This window comes from Cuculus canorus, chromosome 5 (assembly GCF_017976375.1).
Source record: "Cuculus canorus isolate bCucCan1 chromosome 5, bCucCan1.pri, whole genome shotgun sequence".
In the NCBI taxonomy this organism is placed as follows: Eukaryota; Metazoa; Chordata; class Aves; order Cuculiformes; family Cuculidae; genus Cuculus; species Cuculus canorus.
Genome location: NC_071405.1, coordinates 54,183,161 through 54,205,180, shown reverse-complemented (window position 1 = coordinate 54,205,180; position 22,020 = coordinate 54,183,161). Strand labels below are relative to the sequence as shown.

The window sequence follows — 22,020 nt, the reverse complement described above, 5'->3', positions numbered from 1 at the left end:
TTCAGCTGCTTCTACTTCAGTCAAGTCTCTTCTACTGTGCAGTGCTTGTCTCTGAGTACTGAGCCATGTGATATGTATGTGCAGCTGATACATACGTATTACTTATGAAAATCTGTAATCCAAACAACCAAATTGTTTCCACAGTATTAGAATACTCAAAAATAGCTTTGGTATGGTTAATTTTACTGCTGTCACCAGTACTAAATGTGTGTTCAGTACTTTTCCCAGCACAATCTACAGGTCGTTCCAGACTAAGAAACTAGCACAGTTCCTCTTTAGGTGGTATTCACTTTTGTCCTTGCATTTGGAAGGAAATTAGGAATTTTTTTGCAATGCTAGATTCTGGTACTTTTGATAAAAATGTATGAGAAGGTTGAGAACTCGCGTGTCTAACAGCTTCAAAGCCAACTTTGGATATTATGGAAAATTTATGTTACAAGATGCTCAGTATTAGGTTTCTAGCTGATTACTGAAGGGTCCTTATCATATCACCAAGAGAGGTTAGCAATGGTTTTAAGACAAAATGTTCAGATCCCAGCTGAAAATTAAAAAGTTCAGTATAAAATTAAAAAAACCTTTCACTTGAAAATGAAGTCCTTCCAACCGAAGCATCTTCATTGCTGCTAGGTAAGTGATATTACTTATGCCTCCAGTGACTGTTTGTCTGGTTTTGTCTTATAGACTGTAGCTAACATGCAGTATGGGTTTCATCTATGATGGCTCACAAAAAAGTCATACCGATACCTGGATGGATATGGACCTGTGAGACTCTAAACAAAATGGATTGTATCTACCAGCTTTAAAATTTAGGTCTCTGTATCAGATCTTCTAATGGTTGTTTCAGCACTTTGCTTTTGAGAATAATAGTATTTTTGTTTCTAACAACTTCTACCAGAGTCCCTGAAATGGTTTAGGAAATGTTCACTTTCAGCTGAGGAACCCCTTTCTCAGCAAGGTGCAGATTTCGATCTCACAGGTCTGGTAACTGCATCTGTGATGTTTGGCTTTTTGCCTTAATTTCCTTTAGAACAGCTGAAACCATTATAGAAATTTTACAGAAAGCTGTTTTGCTCTTGTTTAAATCACATGGTCCAAATTTTGAGGGCCTTTTTTCAAAACCTTATTCAAACAAAGCTGGAGAGGAAACTGCATGCATTCAGAGTCCATGGCTGTTTATTTCTGTTTGGATGAAGGTAAGCTGCTCAGAATGTTCTTCAGGCTATTTGTATCCAAAGGACATAAGGTTAAAAGACATATCATATCAATAATGACAGCAGCCGCGCAGTATCACTTGGTTTAAACTTTATTCAGAACTGCAGTCGTACCTGTGATGATAAGGAAACAGGAAATCTCCTATGCTTCTTTGAGTATTATTTCTCTTCCAGTCTCTGATAAGGTCGTTAGTTTGCAGTGAATTTGTGCACTTCTGTCATGGAGTTGTGCAAATTCAGCTGTTACCACTACTGTCAAATGAACTGGAACGTAGTCATACAATGGGTGCTGCCTGAGAGTCAGGAATGATAGAAAACACATTATTAGACAATTATTTGAATTTCAAGAAGTAGAAAGTTACTTATTATAATGGTTCTTTGCTGTCAGAATATTTTTTTTTTTTTATGATAAAGAGGCTCACAGATATTTGAGTTACCTCGTAGTTTGCTCTCTGTTTTGAGAACCAAGGACTTGCATAATGTAGGAATTTTCTCAGCATGTAGTGCTTGTTAAGAGAAATGAGTTGCAAGCTCATTTGGAATGGACATCTTGACATCTTGCATATTTCTTTTCCAGTATATTTTCTGGTAGTATAGAAGTTCAACAGATGCTTGTCAAAGAATAAGCATTCTTCTCTGGATGATCCTGACCAGTATTCCTTTAATTACTTTAAGTGCAGAGGCTACATCATGCTAGGATATTAGTAGACTTACTCTGGTCAGGTAGGAGCAAAGAAGAAGGGTATGATTGCACTATGTTTATCTGCTGTACAGAACACAGTAAAAATATGCTTAGGAACTAGCTGCTATTTTTAAAAGGTAGATTAATTTAGAGATCAATCTACAGAATGACCTCCTTTTAAAAATAAGCCCTTCAGAGAGGACAGATTTCAGTCTACAAGATGAAAGATAAGCACCAGAGTTCTTAGCACTTCTGAGATAATGAGGTGAGCGTTAGTAGAATACAGTATCTTTACAAAAATTGTAATTAAACCTGAGTAAACCTTTTTTAAGTTTCAAAATGAGGAGATATTTACAAAACTTATTTGTTCGTCTATAATATGGAGCTCAGAAAAGCAGTCTTTTGTTTTAAAATCCAGCTTTAAAAAGCTTTTAGAAGTCATCTGTTCCTTCTTGATTCCAAACTAATGTTTTCACTTTGTCAGAAATATAAAAAAACTTTTTGCCTGAATGTGAGATCCACCACGAGCTTATCCAAAATTAAGTATGTACACACAGTGATATTGATAGACCATGATTGCATTGGCAGACATTTGAGATTGTATGTTTGACACCAGGTTATTCCTCTAATGCCTAAGAGGTCAGAAATCTCTTGTTCAGAGCTTTGGAAGCAATTGGTCACGCAAACACATTTTTACTTGTCTTCCACTACCTTTTTAGCTTTTCTATTATAGGGACACAATTACAATTTTTTACCTTTTTTTTTTTTTAAAAGCTATCTGCTTAGTAAATGGATAAACATGACTGTGTAGTTGATTTAAGAACTTTCCAAAAACATAATTCTTAGCTGTGTTAAACACATCACTCTTCCTGTTCTTTATGTTTAACATCTGTCAGATTGTGTATTGCAGAGGTGGGTGCCCTTTAGCACTTTACGATTAAAGGTCACACATGGAAAGCTTTATTCTTGGAAAAAATTCTTTGTTTCTAATATTTTCTCAGTCTGGCAGACGCATCTATATTCAGATTTTGTAGGCAGTTTTGGATGGTTGTAAAATTATAGGAAACTTTATGTACTCTTGAAAATAGCCTTCTCTTTCTATGTCATATTTTTATATGAAATTACTGGATTTGGTTGCATTAACATTGTTTTTATATGCCATTTATATATGCATATGCTGAAAGGAAGGTGGTGTGTGCGAAAGATCATCAGCTTTCTTTTCACGCAGTGTCATTGCAATCTGTCTCTGTCTTCTACCTGAATATTGATTGCTTCGTTCTTAAGTGCAGATTTGGTAGTGATTTTTCTTTGTTTATAACTTTAATTTCTCTCCTGCTTAATGCTTATGGAAAGGATTAATAATGTTATATGATGTAGACAGGTCAATTAATGAGCTTTATCTGGGTGGATAGGAAATACATCAGTTGACACGGATTTTTTGAATGATTTCTAAATCTGGGATGGGATCTCTGAAAAGAGATGATCTAGGTTTCCTTGAATGATTTTGTTGAAGTGGCATCATGAATGTTTGACAGAATACCTTTACAGAAGACTAGACAATGCTGGGGAATAATTTTGATCTGGACTGCGAACTTTTGATATCTTCAGATGTACGGAAAACTGTTCACCAGCTTTTTAAAGCTTAAGTTTAAAAATAAAACCAAACCAATTAAATTTCCTAACACGTTTGAGGCCTTTCATAGTCTATTCCTAGATAAAAACTGGATGTGTGAAAAAGGTAGTTGGAATTGTTGCAATAATACTGAGAGCCCTTGAGGTGAAATAATTTTGAAGAGGAGAAATTAGGTGAGATTAGCTTGCTTGAAAATCATAAGGCTAATTTCCTGAAACAAATATAGTAACGATTTATTCTGCCAACGCTCTTTTAATTTTTTAGATTTCTTTTCCATATTTATATTAATCTTATGTTTTACAGAACTCTGAATGGCAGTTGAATGAAGAAATTTTGGAACACTCTAGGAGGGTATTTCCTTCTGTGATAAAATACATTGTAGATATGCTTGTATGGGAAGAAGAGAAGGAACTGCCTCCGGAGCTCACAATTAGGTAGAGAGTATTTCCAGCTTTCTCTTCAAGCCATTAGAGACTTTGATGATAATTTTGCCTCTGGTATTCTTAAACTCATGCACATGTATTAGTAGCAAAATCCCTGTAAACAGCACTGTAGCATTTTTGGTCTACAGTTACGTAAAGAAAAGCTTTTGGTACTTCATGGGAAAAAGTAGTGTGTGACTGTGCTCGGTCAAAATGGACGTGTCATGTTAAAAAAGACAAATGGGATCAGAAAACAGCAGGGAGAAATGATAATGGAGCAATAAATTAATTTAAAGTCTTTTGTACTTGGCACATGGTTTCTGTGGCTTATTCTGGTATAGATGGTAAGGGAATTTTTGGTTGTGTCTGACGTGAAAAACATGCTTTATTTTCTTCTATAATTTTTTTTGTGTTTGAGATTTCTCTTAAGCTATTCAGTGAGCTGTTGCTTGTGTTGGATAGGATGCTATTTACAATTTTATTTGTATTTGTTTGATGATATATTGACTTTTTCCCAGTAGGGAGAAGATAGACAGCTACTACTGTGTCCTTTTCAATGATGAACATCATTCTTATGATCATGTCATCTATAGCCTGCAAAGGGCACTTGGCTGTGAACTTGGTGAAGCCCAGTTGCATACTACTGCCATAGATAAAGAGGTTAGTGCATTCTGGGTATGGGAGAAAGTAACATTTAATCATCAAGAAATGCTACTATAGTCTCTTGATCATAGAATCTTTGTTTATAGGATACTGGAGCTTCGGGAGAGAGAAAGGCATGTTGCAGAGTAACTGTTAATCAGTACTTGCTTTAAGAAAGGTTTTAAAATGTATCAAACCTTTTTCTCCAGGACTCTTCTTTCCCTTGAGAAAGGGAAGAGCTGATTTATCTGAAATTGCTCCTTTGCTGTTTGGCATATTTTTCCTTACCTTTTTATTGTTGTTCTCAGTTGAGATTAATATTTTATTTTAATGGTATTTGTCTGAAAAATATACGAGTCAGCTGTATGCATATTCGATTTTATATAGTCACTTTTTACTACTTCATTTTTTAAACTAATGTCCCACATAAATACCTTACTCTAGTAATATAATTTTTTTTTTTGCACTGAGTGAAGGAGGGAAAACATAATCAGTATTTTGAATTATCCCAAGCACAACCATAAGTTTTTACCTGACAAAAGTACAAAACTTGTTTTGCACACAGAGAAACTTTGTCTATGGCTTTATATGTATTAGTTGTATTGTTACGTGTAAAACGTTTTACTAATATTAGTATCCTTTTTAATTTGTAAAAGCTGTTTTTTCTTTTTGTGTTTCTCTTTGTTCAGGTAATGAAAGTTTATTTGTATTTAGTTAGTAGCGTCATTCTTGCATAATTATAAGGCTTTTCCCACATTTTGTAAAATATGTATATACATGCATGTTTATGGAGTAACTCTTAAAGATTTCAATTACCAAGGCTCCTTCTGATTGAAACCTAAATTTTAGATCCAGGGTCGATCAGACTTTTTGTTTTACAAAGCATCTGTAGCACAGGACTGGGTTATATTGTTTTAATTGTAACAGTTCCACAACATACAGCTACTTCCTCTCCTCATGTGAAATTCTGCTGTGTGGAGAGCTTATCTCTGATTTCTTTTAGTGAAATTTGAGGTCCTGTTCTTGCTGGATCTGTTCTTGGCTTTCCTGAAAGAGCTGTCAAACCCATGCTTATAATGTACCTTGCTATTTTATATACAGAAGTAGGAAATAGCAGGAAAGGCAGTAGGAAAGCAATTCAGGATGAGTGTACTTTGTGCGAGGAAGATAGTTGATGTAGTTTGTATTTAAAGTATTCTGCAGGAAACTATACATTTTAATGTGTGTGCACGTCTTCCTTTTCTAATAGTATTAAGATACCTAGACTTCACTTTTTGTTGTTAATTTAATTAAAATAGTTTTTTTCTAAAGATAATTATGTTAGCTCACACTTCCTTCTAGATGTCTAAAAGCACCATGAGTGATATTGGTCTCTGTTTTTATTTTGTGTATAAAAAAAAACATAGCAAGGATCGGGCTTGTGACATTTTGGTCTTGCTCGATGTTTTTAAACAGGGTCGTAGAGCTGTTAAGGCAGGACATTATGCCTCTTGTCAGGAAGCAAAAGAAGAAATCAAGGTAACTTCCCAAAATATTTTTCTCATCTAAAGAACAAATGGACCTCATAATTGTTAATACTGCAGACTTATTTGTCTGCTGTACAGCCTTTAACTTAGTATTTCCATGCTTTTATAACTTGTCTACCAACTTTTGAAACTGGATTTACCCCACCACATTAAATATAGGTAGGTACTTTCAGAGATATAACTAATTTCTTCATTTGTTATGGTTGGCCATTAACATGCAAGGACAAAAATGAAAATTCATTTTATCTTTATATTTACTAATATCTACCTGATTCCTAGAGGCATTCTGAAAATGTATCTCAACGACCACTTCATGTGGAGGTTCTGCATGCTGATGTTATGGCTCACCAGAAGTTTGCCTTACGCCTGGGTTCTTGGCTGAACAAACTTATGAGCTATTCAAGTAAGCATAACTATTTTTTTTTTCCCCATAAATGCCATGTCAGTATTTGAATGACTAATTCTCTTAAAAAAATATCTTTGGCACTGTTATATATGATATTCCCTTATTAAAATACTTTGACATCCTCCTAGTTAGTAAATAAATAGTACAGTAGAACAGGTGCTGATATCCATCAGTATGGTTACGTTGCTTTCCAGGTTTAAGCATTACCTTTTTAGCTGATGAGATAAGCTAAAATTCGAGAAGTCTCCCATGTGGAGTGTAGCATTTTGCGTTAGGAAATTATTATAGATTAACTGATACTTTAATGTGTTTTATGAGAGTCTTCAAGCACAGAGGTTGAAGTCTACCATTCCTCCTTGTTCTTCTGGGTTATGTATGTAGATGCTTTGAGAGCCTTATGTTCCGTACTCAGCTGGAACTTTTTGATGGTCTGGTGGTTCCCTTTCTTTTCTGAGTTTTGCTTTAAGTGGTGGAACATAGATGAAGAGGCATTCAATTCTGTTTATTTCCAGGTTATCATCAGCTTGGTTCATGACAATGCACTTTTTGTTTGGAAATTAATAACGTCAGAACTAATTTCTGAATGTTAGTAACCCATGGGTGACTGATGGTGAGACAGTAGTGAGACAGTACTGTTTCAGCAAGTACTGTATTTACTGATAGGTGCAAGAAAATATAAAATAATGTTCTGAAATTCTACAGAACGCTGACTTTTCAGGGCCCAAGGCAGGGACTAGCACAGAGTTGTCTAGCCTCTGCGTTTCTGTGCTGATATAGGGAACTCTTACGGATCTGCTTTGCAAAGCTGTCTAAATGATTTTGATTTTAAAATGCTCGTCTGCATCACTGGATTTGTTAAATAAGGCAGGTGAGAATAATAGGAAGAAATTGGTAAGGAGGAGAGTGTGTATTGGGACCATGTTCACTCAGAAAAAACATTGTTTGAAATTTTTCATACTTAAGTGCCTTCTTTTTTTCCATTCTATTAAGGAATAGAATTCTGTAAGTCTGCTTTTGTTGGCTCATATCACTTCATTATCAAAGCATTCTTGTGCAAATCAATAGTTTTATCTCTATAGGTGACTTTCGCCAGATCTTTTGTCAGATATGTCTCACAGAAGAAGCTGGATCTGAAAAGCCATGCTTCATAAGCAAATTGATGCTATGGGATGCAAAACTTCATAAAGGTTTGTGTGTCCGTGTTGCTATAGAAGTGAAGAGGCAAAGTAATTTTTCATGAGTATAACAAATGTGTAAAAGTCAATAAGTGCGATGCAAGTGGAGTTACGTTTCTTTGTAGTTTTTATATTATGTTTCTTATACAGCCTTTATTTTTATGGCTGAGGTAATTGATATTTTGGTTATATATATTTACCTCTTAAATTTTTCCTGCGTGATGTATTTTGAAGAATTTTTCCACAAGATGTAGCCTGACTTCAAATGACTTGATGCTTGCACTATGTTTTAAATACATACCAGTAGTGTTAAAAATAGGGAAATAGTGAATAAATTTGTTCATATACTTTGTAACCATTTCAAAGCTTGTAATGATTTTTAATTATCATCTAGTAATCTGTTCCTCTTTTCTGTAAGAAACTATATCTTAGTACAATGAGGTGACATGCATTGCATTGGCTCTTCACAGGGGCAAGGAAGGTTCTTCATGAACTTATCTTCAGTAGTTTTTTCATGGAAATGGAATACAAAAAACTTTTTGCTGTGGAGTTTGTGAAGGTAAATGCTTATTTGTTTTTTTTATGCTATGAATTTTTACTAGCTCTGTATAATTTCCCCCAAATTGTTTCAATATTAACTATGAGTTTTCAACAAGCAGAGCTTCAACAACTAGCTCAGCCTTTAGTGTATTAATTTCAGTGTCATTGGCTTGTTCCATATAATCACGTCGGTTTATGTGTTCATTTTGAATGCAGAGTTGTTAGTATTCTCTGTGTCTTTTGAACTGGAAGATGAGCTGTGGCTGAAACTGGTCTTTTTAAAAGTTAGATACAATGCTTAAGAAATATACAAAACATAAGATAGTGCTTTTTGTTTTAGGGTGAGACTTTTTAATCCTAATAAAGATGACTGACGCTTCATGGTTTTCTCTGGGCTGAAACAAAGCAAACAAACTTCCATTACTCACTGTACACATCTTTTACAGATGTCTGTTTAATAACTGTGTGTTTAATGTCTGTGCAGTTCACTGCAGGAGGAAGACTTCTTTTAGAATAAGTTAATGTCTTTATTGATCTTTTTTCCCAGATATTTAATTTCTTTTCTTGGCTAAGATTAGTTGTAGGAGAAAAAATATTTTGGTTCCAGTCTGGCAGAACAGTTAAATTTATGGTTATCTTCCGTATGAAGGTGTTGGGGCATGTATTTAATTGCTTTGGTGCACTGAGGACACCGTAACCTTTTTGTTGTTCGAACTGCTTCTGTTAGAAAGGAAGAAGGACATGATAGGTAGTTCTTGCAAATAACAAAGTAAACATTTTTAATTAACAATTGTTTTATTCTCTTTTCCTAGTATTACAAGACGTTACAAAAAGAATACATCAGTGATGATCATGACAGAGTTCTGTCTGTGACTGCACTCTCAGTTCAGATGTTCACTGTACCTACTCTGGTATGTACAGCCTGTCTCCGCTGGAAGTGTGAAATAAATTTGAGAATTGCTAGCAGTACCACCTTTGCAGACTGCTGTACTTAGCAGAGGGTCTTTATGCATTGCTGAGTTGAAAATAAATGATTCTGAGATTTTGTAAAGTCAATATGGAAGCAGGAGCTTGAGTTTGTCAAAATTCATTCATTCAAATAAGTAGAAGTTGTAGGTAGTGTTCTCTGCATTAACTTTGTATGCATTTACTGTTCACATTTACCTGCTTATGTAACTTTATAAACTAAAGGGGACAAAAAAAATGGTTGAACATCTTTGTGGAATATGGAATCGTAGAATCGTGAAGCTTGGGGAAGACCTCTAAGATCATCAAGTCCAAATCCTGTGGGGGTAATAAGTATACCTGTAGTTTTTAAAGGTTATATGTTTCTTGCCTGAAATACTAATGTAAAAGTCCTTTCTACATGATCTTCCCAGAAAAAATAACACGTCTGTTACATTGAAGCTGTCAGAAAGAACAAAGTAAGTTCATAGAAATTGTGTTTGTACGTAATGAATACTATAGGAGTTTTTGTAGCTTGGACTCTTTGCAAATGCTTAAAATAATTTCTAATAAAAAAGATGGATTTAAAGGCAAAATTATTTTGTCGGGTCTCATCAACAGTAACAGGAAGAAAAATTTTTAATTTTCCTCTTGCAGGCCCGACATCTTATTGAAGAGCAAAATGTGATCACCACCATTACAGAGACACTCCTAGAAGTGCTTCCAGAGTACCTAGACAAAAATGACAAGTTCAACTTCCAAGGCTACAGTCAGGACAAACTGAATCGGGTATATGCAGTAATATATGATCTCAGGTAAGTGTAAAGGTGAGAATTGTCAGTAGGATGAGGTATTTCAGTTCAGGAATCTGATGTTAACACTCCTTTAAAAACAAACCTCATACCAAACCCCTCAAAAAACACATATGAAACCTTTTAATGTTTTATTTTTCAGTGGAAACTCAAACTTTTAAAATACCAAAATTGTAATTTCATATATTAATTGTATTAATAAACAAAATATGTTTACCGTAAGACTATGGGAAATTTGGCTTCTACTTATTATCATTCTGGGAGAGCTGTATAGTACTCATCTGTATGGCATTTTCCACTTGTGGAGGTCCCAAATTACTCTAATACACTGAATATTATAAAAGCAAACCACCCTAAATACCTTGGAATGAAAAAAATCTTTTAATTTCAAGTGATGGAGTCACACCAAGCAACTTCAGTGTTTGGTGAGAATTTTAAGAGGAGTTTGAAGTGGGGAGGGTGATATCAACTGTATCATCGCATTAGTACTTTAATACAAAGAATGCTTCGGATACAAGCATTAGCAGAAGAGAAGTGTGAGCAAAAGATGTTTGTTTTCTTTGGGGACAGGTATGTCTTAGTCAGCAAACCTACATTATGGACAGACCGTCTGAGGGAGCAGTTTTTAGAAGGATTTGTTTCTTTCCTAAGGATTCTAACTTGCATGCAGGTACAACACACTTAAATAATTTTTCTAATATGCTACTATAAAGATATTACAGTGCTTTTGTTTGATCCTCTTTTTGTCCATAGCAATATTGTGAATATAAACATGCAATTGAGTTGGTAAATTTTTCAGTCACTGTCTTGGGTGGGTGAAAAAGTAATGTTTATGTAAGTAATATTCGTCAATTTTAACTGTGTTTATCTTGACAACCTATATTTTACCGCTTGCTTAGGGGATTTTGTGTTGTTTTAAACCTATGATGGCTGATTTAACTTGCGTATTTTGTGGCATCTCCATTTCAGGGAATGGAGGAGATAAAAAGACAGATTGGTCAGCACATTGAAGTAGACCCTGACTGGGAAGCAGCTATTGCTATACAGATGCAGCTCAAGAATATTCTTTTGATGTTCCAGGAGTGGTGTGCTTCTGACGTAAGTGTATCAATTGCCTGGGGTTCTTATAGGTGTGCCTTTTCTGAGTATTTCTAAGTGCTTTTTAAAAAGCAACCTTTCAGAAGAGCTCACTATTGTTCAATACAGATCCAAAGAATTAATCTGGGGTATGACAAAGAGAGAAAGGATCTCAGAAAAATATAATCTTCTAGGTGACAAAGATGCAGGGAATTCTAGGCAAATCATGAAGACGAAAAAAATGCTTCTTGTAGCTCAAGATTTTGAGAATTAGGTTCATGGTATCATTGTCAAGTTTTAAGGTTTTGAAGCACACGCTGTTCATTTTTAATTGTAAAGGTGGACTGCAGAAACTTCATGCTAATTGGACAATTGCAGTGTGAGTAGTCTTCATCAGTACAGGAGCTCATTGCTGTGCTGTGGGAAGGGAGGAAATCGTAAAACTTAAATTGTTAACTTAAAGATATTTTAAAGTGGGTTTTTTTTTTCAGTAGAGAGAGAAAGGAAGAACTACAGCTTCTTGATCCAATTTGGGGTGCAAACTATGCAAAATACTAAAATATCTCAGCTTAAATAAGTACATGAATTTTAGAGCATTTGACAGAGCAGCTTTTATAAACAGAAGCATGTTCTCAATTAGCTTTAGTGGATATTCCACTGCTCCGGTCCAGTACTCCTCAGTATAAAGAAACAGAGTATGCTGCTACTATATTGTGGATTTTTAGCAACTGTTTATGCTGTCAGAAGGAAACAAATGAGGAATTTTTGTATATATATGATTTTTACATATAACAATAGACATTTATTTTAAATTTCAGGAAGAACTGTTGCTAAGGGCCTACAGAGAATGTCATAAAGCTGTGATGAGGTGTAGCACAAACGGCCGCTCACGAGAAAAGACAGTGTTTCACTTGTGTGGCCATACTCTGGAAAGCAGACCTTACAGAGTGTCTGCAGATCCTGTCAGCATACATTTACCGCTCTCTAGGACTCTTGCTGGTAGGTAGTGTAATTTGTTTTGATTGCTATTTGAACTACATCTATTATCCATCTCTCTATTCTAGGAAGCATTTAGAATAAGTGTTACACAGATCAGTTGTTCTCTGACTGACATTCTCATGATCAGGAAACACTGTTCCCAACATGTCCCACTAAGGGAAAGTTTTTCTCAACACCTTCATTCTCCACCATTTGCTACAGAGGTTGGAGGACATTTTTAAACAAGAGTGAGATTAAAGTCAGGCGAGAAGGAGAAGTTTCATCTCTTAGTGATATCTACAGTTTTCTCTGGACTATTTGAATTTGTTATCTGTTTCTGTTTCTATCTGTCTTGCCATAAAAGAATGATAATTTTTACTGTACCTCAAATTAATTTTCCAACCATATGCATCTTAAAATGCTTTTTCTAAAAGACATATGTTTGCAGCATGCTGGGACAGATTTCCTGTCAGAATACAAAGGACCACAGCAGTGGGTGATGGCCACTCTCTAGAATACAAATGAAATCATATACTATTATTAAACTGTAGATTCTTTATCACACCATTTGATATCATCTGTTAAGCCTTGCAGTCTTGAAATCCAGTTATTACTGACATTCAATTTTAACGTGAAATTGAGATGCTAAATAGTATTAGCAGAATTTTGATTTAAGTAGTTTTAATGAAATCATCAAACGAGTAAATATATTCATAAACCAATGGATTGTAAGACTGATAAGAACTGTTGTGATAATGTGATTGGAGAAAAAAAAAGTAACAGATCTTGCCTAAATAAACTTTGACTCTTTTTCTGTAATTCTCGGAGTCGTAGGTGATTAAGCTACCATATAGAATGGGTTGGAGGAGAAACATCACAGATTTTGTTTTACTTTCTAATTTTTCTCGTATTGATTTTGTAGGTCTTCACGTACGATTAAGCAAGACTGGAGCCATCTCAAGATTGCACGAGTTTGTTTCTCCTGTAAGATTAATCCACACCCCACTCTCCCCAAATGCTTCTTGTGATTTATACTCTGGAAAGGAAAAGGCCTACAATTATATCCTGTAACTTTCGCGACACACACAGCAGCTGTCAGTGTGTCTTTGTTCATTAGGATTTACAGTTCTAAAATCACTGACAGACGTATTCTCGCTTTTTCTTCTTTTTTAAATTCTAGGAAGAATTTCAAGTGGAGCTGCTAGTAGAATATCCTTTGCGATGTCTTGTCTTGGTTGCTCAGGTTGCTGCGGAGATGTGGAGAAGAAATGGGCTCTCCCTGATAAGCCAGGTACTCCCTACAAGATTCGGTAGTGACTTGGTCCTGATGGTGTATGCAAATGTTTCTCAGTAATGCTCCCAGTGGTGGTTTCATCTGCTGCAGAAAGAGATCGTGGGGGTCACTCATACACCAAATAGAAAGCTTTCTGTATGGGAATTCAGATGACTTGGTTTTATTTCCAGCTTCATCCAGGCTTGTCTCCTCCTATTAGTTAAGTATTATGTTTTCATCTCTCTTATGACTGTTTGACTCTGTGAAATAGTATTAATATTACTGACAAATGACTACTGTAAATTACTTGAAGATCTGATGAATCACTGCATAAGTACTGTTAGTACTGTTGCTAATAACATAAAATGTTAGAAGAAACTCTTGGTGTATGGTAATCATTACATGCAAAAGTTAAACTATTTTAAGCTCGCTCATACTATATTTTTGAGTACCATATAGCTGGACATAACAAACATTTTATAGTACTTCCAGGCTTTTTTGTTGCAAGAGTAAAGGTAAAAGTGAGAGTCTACTCTTAAAAACTTGTATTTTGCCTTCATGCTTTTTTGTTTTTAATTTGACAGCAGGAATTCTGTTTTACCTTTCATTGGATAATGTGGTGAAATCAAAGCAAATATTGGTAGCCCTCTGCAGAATTATGTCTCTGAGAACTGGGGTAGGAGGAGGACATTTTCACTTCAATTAGTAGCAACCATTAGAATTATGTTGTCCTGGAAGGGGATATTAAGTACGGCATAAGCTTTCTCTGGATCAGTGACAAATCATTTATCACTTCCATCAAAGTACATGTTTGTTTGGAAAAAAAAAAAGGAGGACTTCTCCGTACTCAGTAAAGGTTCTGTACAATATAAAAAAGCCTTAGATGTTAACTCTCATTAAGTGGTGCACGTTTGATAGTGCATTACTTTACTTCCCTACTTAAATTTTGTTTTCCTATTTCTTAGGTATTCTATTATCAAGATGTTAAATGCAGAGAAGAGATGTATGATAAAGACATCATCATGCTCCAGGTATAATGTTCTGAATCACTGCTTGCTTGATTCAGAATTTTCATGGAATTTCTTTTAATTTTATTAATTTTTATGATTTTAATTTTTTTCCTAGCAAAAGAGTATTTTTCATAATTAATGAAGAACTGTAATAGTAACTGATGTTTATATTAGTTTGCATTTTTTGATAGATAGGTGCATCTCTTATGGATCCAAACCAGTTCCTCCTGCTGATACTGCAGAGATATGAGCTTGCTGATGCTTTTAGAAAGATAAAGCCCACCAAAGATCAGGTAAGTGGCTCAAGTATTTCTGGTGATTGATTAGTTTGCTCTAAGTTTATGGAACATTAAAAAACTAACTGCTTTTGATAATTTCTTTTTTATGACCACACTAAAAGTCAGTCAACACAGGACCTAGTGGTTAGACATATGACTTTGTATTCCGAATTTGTTGAAGTTTACTGCAAATTAGAAAACAAGCTTTAAACTCTTTGTCCTTTATTTTATAGGGCATCTACCAAAATCCATGTCAATGAATGACTTCTCTATAAAATTTGTGTCTCTTAAGCCATTTTATGTTCTTTTTTTGGCTGGAATTTTCTTAGGTTGTTGTGCTGCCTCTCAAGGCTTGAACATTCATATAACCATTCATTTGGGATACATTTTCAGTTGTTTCTTTTACTTCCTGTGAATCTTGCACTTGAATCTTGCAGAATAATATTTCCAAGTGTAGTATTTTTTTCAGCTTGTTAAAATGAAGATCTCTTCTTAGAGCTCAACGTCAGCTCAGTATCATTTGACAGATTTTCCTTCCCATTTTTTTTTAAACTGGTTTCTCTAATTGTAGGATTTGATCAAACAATATAACGTGTTAATAGAAGAGATGCTACAGATCCTCATTTATGTTGTGGGTAAGTTTCATTTTTCTCTGCTGTTGTAGTAATGGATTATTACAATTTGACAAAACAGGCTTTTGGTGACTTTAACTTAGGTGGTATGGAGATGATACTGGAGAATGCCTGTTTTGAATAGGTGGTTCAGCAACACAAATATTTGTGAACTAGAAGCAGTAGGGGTTGTGTAGTGAAAAAAAGCTGTTATATAACTTCATAACTGACTTCTAAGATGAAGAGAAACTCAATCTCAACCTAATTTGTTAGGAAGCCAGGCTGAAAAAAAACGTTTCCCCTCAGACACTTTGGATAGGTTTCTGGCCAATGCAAACCTATACTATGAAATATCCCAGCAATAGCATTACCTCTATGCAAAACTCAGAATTGCTCTATCACTGTTATTGGCCATTCTTCTCCTTTTGATCCCTCTGGTAGGGGAAAGATACGTGCCTGGAGTGAGTAATGTGACAAAAGAAGATGTTATCATGAGAGAAATCATCCATCTGTTATGTATTGAACCAATGGCTCACAGTGCAATTACCAAGTCCTTGCCTGAAAATGTGAGTCCTTGTTTATTTATTTTTCTCCTAAATTTACTTTTTCTTTCATGTCTTTGTATGCAAGCATTTTATTTCTGGTATAAAGCCCAAAGGTTAGTAGCAGAATTATGAAACAGCATGACAAAGGGCTTTATACACCTTACTGATGTAAAGACAAGTGTCATGGATGCAAGGATGGTCTAAGATGAAAAGGCTTGTAGTTGGTTTGTGCTCTCTGATAAAGAGGTGAAATTTTTTTTGCTATGTTCAGCTGTAGTTCTCCTAGATACCAAAAGAAAAGTTTTAAAATCGCTTTCTCTTTCAGGCTGTAGGATCGTGCAGCTGGTTTCCATTTTCCCTGTGTACCATCACTAAATTTGATCCTGTAATTTTGATCACTTAAACCTGTGCAGATCTAGGGGAATTTATGTACTGTACAGATCTATTTGAAAGCATAGACTTTCCTGCCATTCTAATCCGACTGTTGGAAACTCAGGCAAAGGAGAGGGATATTAGATTTTATAGCCCGTGTAAGCTTTCAGGGCTGGCAACCAATGCAAAAGACTTCTGTTTCATTTTAAAATAAATAGTCTGTAATATTATTGGAAGCTGATAATGGGTGATCCACCTTCACTGTTTTGAGAGACTAACATTCTGTTTCACCCTCCATTGACATTGGGTAGGGCACGGCTTTGTTTCTGGAGATCAGCTCTGTTATAAATAGAATTTCACATGATTAAATGAAAGTATTATCTGTCCTTTGATACTTCCTTGTAGGTTGTCAATAATTAATATCTGCTTTCTGAATATCAGTGAGAAAATATAATAATTCTTGAATTAGGGAATTGATCTAAACCTGTATGTCTATTTTTATTATACTTAGCATAATACTGAAGAAATTTATCCCAAAATATTTTTTTACCAGGAGAACAATGAAACTGGCTTGGAGAATGTAATTGATAAAGTGGCTACATTTAAGTAAGTTCTTAATATTGTTTTGTAAGTAGCTTGAACATGAAGTAAGATCTCATCAATTATAATGGTTAAACAAGCTGCACTACACAGCCTCCCTTCTGCAAAACTTTTAAGGTCTTGAAATATATACGCTTTCAGATAATGCATAGGAAAGAACAGTATATGGAATATCTGAAGCTGCTGCTTTTCTCCTTTTGCCCATCTTTTCAAATTCAGTTTGAGGGATCTAAAGCATTCAGTAATCTCAAGTCTTAGTGGGAAAATCTCCAGAAATTAGTTTTATTTCAAAGATGTGTGGAAACCATAACAACTAGTTGTACATTCAACAATCACCCCCTAATCATTGATTTTGGTATTATTTAGTCGCTAATTTGCTGTAACTTTCAGATGGGAGTTAATTTTTTTAATGTGTGTATATATATATATATATATGGAAATAGAGAATAATCAGTTGTAGCAGTGGAGAAAAACTAGTTCAAATACCTGCTATTTCTGTTCACAAAAATGTCTTGTGATTCTAATTATTTTAGTGTAACTTAGTTTAAATTTTATGTGGCTCATTTGTTTGTGTTTTAATCAAGAACAGCTATAGGTGTACCTAGGAATTTTGCTTTGTGAATTATATAGAAGGTTCAAATAAAACTCAGTTGCTGGAAAGTAGCTCTTTGTATTACTCGGTTTGTACCTTGGCTAAAGAAAGTAATTAATTTTACGTGATAACATCTAATGTCTGAAATTCTAAGCCATAAGGTTGAAAATAATTTATCTGTCAAAGGCTGTATGGTGTGCTGCAGATAGTACAGACTTGAAAAAAATTGCTGCTGGGTAGGATTTACAGTAGTAAAGTATTGAAAAATAAGGGCTGATAGCTGTCCTCACTCTATACTCTAAGTTAATAAAGCAGCTGTCAGTATTCTACTTTATATTAGCATTTCCGTAGAAAATAAGTTCTGTTACTGGTTTGTTTGTGTTCAAAGATGTGCCAAACATGTTATTAATCTGTATGTCATGAAATATTTCCCTGTAAGGAAACCAGGTGTGTCTGGCCATGGAGTTTATGAACTGAAAGATGAATGCTTGAAGGAGTTCAATATGTTCTTCTATCACTATACTAAGACTCAGCACAGCAAGGTAAGCAGTGTAAGATTCAGTCTGAAAGCTTAAAACATGATACTTATTAATGTCTAAATAATTTTGGTGAATCAAAGGAAGTGATGGAATCTAAAGAAACTGATTCAGTAAAGAGTATATACAGCTAATTTGAAAACTTCATTAGAAGTTTTATGAAGAATGATTTTTAATACAAATTGACGTGGTATGGCTTGCATGAGTATTTTTCCTAAGGCAACTTCATTAGCTCTGTTAACTCTGTATGCTAGGAACAAATTATGATAAGAATTATATTTCAACTGGAAAAGCCCAAACTTTGCTTTTATGACTTTTATTGAGTAATGAAGTATGTGCAATTATTTATTTCTGCTACAAATTGGAAATGCACAATGCTGTATTGTTAAACAGCTTTCAGACGAGATTATAGTTACATGACGAAGTATTAACTGTGTATCTTGCCACATTTCTAGTTTAGAGTTTCTCACTGTTTCATTGTGTACCTCTGTGGAGACGCTGATATAACACCACCACTTTTTCTGTAGGCTGAACATACACAAAAGAAAAGAAGAAAACAAGAAAATAGAGATGAAGGTAATTTGAAACCGATGACTCAACAAATGTAGTAATTCAGTAGTGTATGTAACTGTGTATATAAAATGAGCTTCGCAAGATGTCTTGTGATGTAATCGTGGGTATTTGAGTTCATATTAGATTTGTTGTGACTTGTAATAATTGTAATTAGCACTTGACATCCCAGTGCTGTTTAATATCTTCATCAGTGACATAGCAGCAAGATCGAGTGCACCCTCAACAAGTTTGCAGGTGACACCAAGCTAAGTGCTGTGGTTGACATGTCTGAGGGATGGGATGTGATTCAGAGGATCCTTGACAAAGTTTAGAGGTGGGCCCATGTAAACCTCATGAGGTTCAGCAAATCTAGGTGCAAGGTCCCACACCTGGGTTGGGGTGACCCCAGGTATCAGTACAGGCTGAGGGATGAAGGGATTGAGAGCAAGTAGCCCTGTGGAGAAGGACTTGGTTGTACTGGTAAATGAAAAGTTGGACATTTTGTTGCAAATACTTTGAGCATATGCTCTTATGTGTTGTCTTTGTCAGTAACTTTTTATAATTAGTTCAGTCTAAATTGTCAAAAGATTGATGGTTTCAGAGATGCTGCATTCGTAGAATGTTTCTGAAAATAAGCATCCAGGTACCAAAAGAAGACGTAAGTCAATGCTTCCAGGCAGGGAAAGGCTGCAGCGTTGAGCTGCTATTAGTAGATGCCAAGATTCCAGGTGACTTCTGGGTGAAACACCCCATTGCACAGTTTCAATATTTCAGAAAATGCACGTAGTTAATAATGATCAGGATGCCCCATCAGCAGGAAAAATTTCGAGCTTTGGCCATGTTAGGCACGGGACACTATGTGAGACACCACACTCTGGAAGATCAACTGCTCACACATTTAGCCATTTGGAAACTTTATATCTGATGCAAAATGCTAACACTGTATTTTTACTAGCAAAACGTAAATGGTAAGACAGTGTGAAGTACTGAAGATTTGCATTTACAGATAAAACTAAGTACTTATTATTAGTTGTTTAGCTTAGTTGGCCTGTGTTTTATATGAGAACTCACTGAAAATACTGATTTTCCTAAAAATAAAAGCTGACTTAGGTAGATGATAGTTTTTGAGTGTGGCTTTATTAATTTAAAGGTTTAGTTGTTCTTTCAGTGGTATGAGTACATTTGCTGTCTGCTTTTTGCCTGTGATCTTTGGCATGCCAGTTTGTTAATATGTTTGCACATCTCTCTTTTCTAGCTTTGCCACCACCTCCTCCTCCAGACTTCAGTCCTGCTTTCAACAACGTGGTGAGGATTCTGAACTGTGACGTTATGATGCACATACTCCGGACTATTCTCCAGAGAGCAGTAGAACTGGAAACCCACTTGTGGACTGAAGCTATGATCCAAATGGTATAGTTAGCTTTTGTCTTCTTCCTATGGTCATTCCTGTGTTGACCATGTTAACTGCTCACAATAAGGTCAAGAAGTGTAAAAATAAATCTTAACTTTGAGTGATAAGAACTTAGTTTTTTGTCTTGAAACCTGGTTTTATAAATCTTGCTGACAGAGAAAATATTTCCAATTTATATCACTGTAAAATAGAAATGCGAACCATGAGAGTATTAAATAGGGAATATTCTCCAGTTTTCCGTTTTCTTTTCCTCCTGTTTTGCCCTGTCACTGAAGCTGTTGATATGTATTTCTCTTGCCTCTGCTTTTTCTTGAAACTTCATGTGCAAATAAGGAAACCTTAGGTAATCTTAAAGAAATTGTGGTTGCTTCATCTTGTCAGCTGCCAAGCCTCCAAGTATCACAGAATCACTAGGTTCGAAAAGACCTCCAGGATCATCGAGTCTAACCATTTCGATCAATCTCTAAACTATGCCCCTGAGCATCTCATCCATCTGCCTTTTAAACACCTGCAGGGATGGTGACTCAACCACCACCCTGGGCAGCCTCTGCCAGTGCCTAATGACACTTTCTGTGAAAAATTTTTTTCTGATGTCCAGACTGAATGTCCCCTGGTGCAGCTTGAGGCCATTCCCCCTTGTCCTGTCCCCTGACACTTGGGAGAAGAGGCCAGCTCCCTCCTCTCTACAACCTCCTTTCAGGTAGTTGTAGAGAGCAATAAGGTGTCCCCTCAGCCTCCTCTTCTCCAGACTAAACAACCCCAGTTCTCTCAGCCCCTCCTCATAAGACTTGTTCTCCAGCCCCCTCACCAGCTTCGTTGCTCTTCTCTGGACACACTCCAGAGCCTCAGCATCCTTCTTGTAGCGAGGAGCCCAGAACTGAACACAGTATTTGAGGTGCGGCCTCACCAGTGCCGAGTACAGGGGCAGAATAACCTCCCTGGTCCTGCTGATACAAGCCAAGATGCCATTGGCCTTCTTGGCCACCTTGGCACACTGCTGGCTCATGTTCAGATGGCTGTCAACCGGCTGTCATATGTAAATGTCTTTAGAGCCTTATTCATGAAATAATTTAATTTTATAAGTATTTAAACATTTGATTTTCCATTTGATTTTTGACTTATGCTTTAAAAAAAAGGAATTACTGATGTTCAAGTTTATTTGTCTCATTGTTTTTTGTTTTTATTTTTTTTTAAAAAAATTTATAGGATTAGGATCCAAATTGACAAACTAGTTGAATTGATCAGTTTTGTTAATGAGAGTGCATAGATTATTTAATTGTCTTGTCTTACATGCTAATCTTCGGAATCAACCAAATATAGATTTGTATCAGCAAAACAACAGGTTTTGTATGTCCGTAATGTAATGTGTGTGCAACTTTATTAATTTTAGTGCAAGGAATATGCAAGAAAATTATATTGTGCTATGTTATTTCACTTTCCATGTACAATCTCTGCACTTTTCCTCGTTTCTGTGTTTTATCATGGATATTATCCGTATGTAGTGCAGAACTATATTAAGCATCATTATTTTATATGCCATTTTTCCAGACCTCTAACAGTGAATGAGATTTGCTATTGTTTACATTTTTTTTTTAGGTGCTTCATCTCCTTTCTTTAGGGTTACTAGAAGAAAAGCAGCAGTTACAGAAGTCTCCAGAAGAAGAAGTCACCTTTGATTTTTATCACAAAGCAACTCGTACGTATCATTTTCCTTGAAAGTGCAGAGTAAATTTAGCAACTTGTTTTCTAGATTTTTTGTCCTTGAAAATTGGGTTTGGGAAAGTTTCTTTTGTTCCTAATTGTAAATACATTGAAGGGGAGCAGCGATTCTCTGCCTGGGAAAGAAATGGGAAAATTATACTAGTGTTAAATAAGTGAAAATGTTTCTTCCTTTGCAAGAATATGGTTGAAATGGAAACTCTAGGAATAAACTAAAAGTAATTAAAATTGAGAAGCTGGAGAAGTCTTTGCTAGCTTTAGTTTTGTCTAACCAGAAAAAACAGAGACCCATTTATGTTAGCGGGTGCAAAAATAATCAGTGTTTTTGTAAGAAAACACTTACTGAGAAGTGAGTAATTTTTTTATTTAAAATAAAATAAAATTTTTTTGGTAATGTGTTCATCTCAATTCTAAAAATGTGCAAATTAATTTCAAAAAGTGCTGAAAAAAATTACAGTTGAAGACAATGGTC

The 22,020-nt window shown here is 35.3% G+C and overlaps 1 protein-coding gene across 5 annotated transcripts in view; it reads left to right on the top strand.

The window, feature by feature from the left end:
* Positions 1-22,020, top strand: part of UBR1 (ubiquitin protein ligase E3 component n-recognin 1) — a 63,848-nt gene that overhangs the window by 16,698 nt on the left and 25,130 nt on the right. For 3 of the 5 annotated variants that reach the window (XM_054067215.1, XM_054067213.1, XM_054067217.1), the window contains exons 5-26: positions 3,830-3,960; positions 4,467-4,608; positions 6,046-6,108; positions 6,396-6,519; positions 7,602-7,709; positions 8,168-8,256; positions 9,050-9,148; positions 9,840-9,997; positions 10,565-10,664; positions 10,964-11,092; positions 11,890-12,070; positions 12,972-13,033; positions 13,230-13,340; positions 14,288-14,353; positions 14,524-14,625; positions 15,182-15,245; positions 15,663-15,787; positions 16,692-16,744; positions 17,770-17,872; positions 18,394-18,442; positions 19,674-19,828; positions 21,426-21,525. In XM_054067215.1, the coding sequence (XP_053923190.1) occupies positions 3,830-3,960; positions 4,467-4,608; positions 6,046-6,108; positions 6,396-6,519; positions 7,602-7,709; positions 8,168-8,256; positions 9,050-9,148; positions 9,840-9,997; positions 10,565-10,664; positions 10,964-11,092; positions 11,890-12,070; positions 12,972-13,033; positions 13,230-13,340; positions 14,288-14,353; positions 14,524-14,625; positions 15,182-15,245; positions 15,663-15,787; positions 16,692-16,744; positions 17,770-17,872; positions 18,394-18,442; positions 19,674-19,828; positions 21,426-21,525 (2,314 nt within the window). The remainder of the gene's footprint in view (positions 1-3,829; positions 3,961-4,466; positions 4,609-6,045; positions 6,109-6,395; positions 6,520-7,601; positions 7,710-8,167; positions 8,257-9,049; positions 9,149-9,839; positions 9,998-10,564; positions 10,665-10,963; positions 11,093-11,889; positions 12,071-12,971; positions 13,034-13,229; positions 13,341-14,287; positions 14,354-14,523; positions 14,626-15,181; positions 15,246-15,662; positions 15,788-16,691; positions 16,745-17,769; positions 17,873-18,393; positions 18,443-19,673; positions 19,829-21,425; positions 21,526-22,020) is intronic. The other 2 variants (XM_054067216.1, XM_054067214.1) reach the window with 1 other exon arrangement.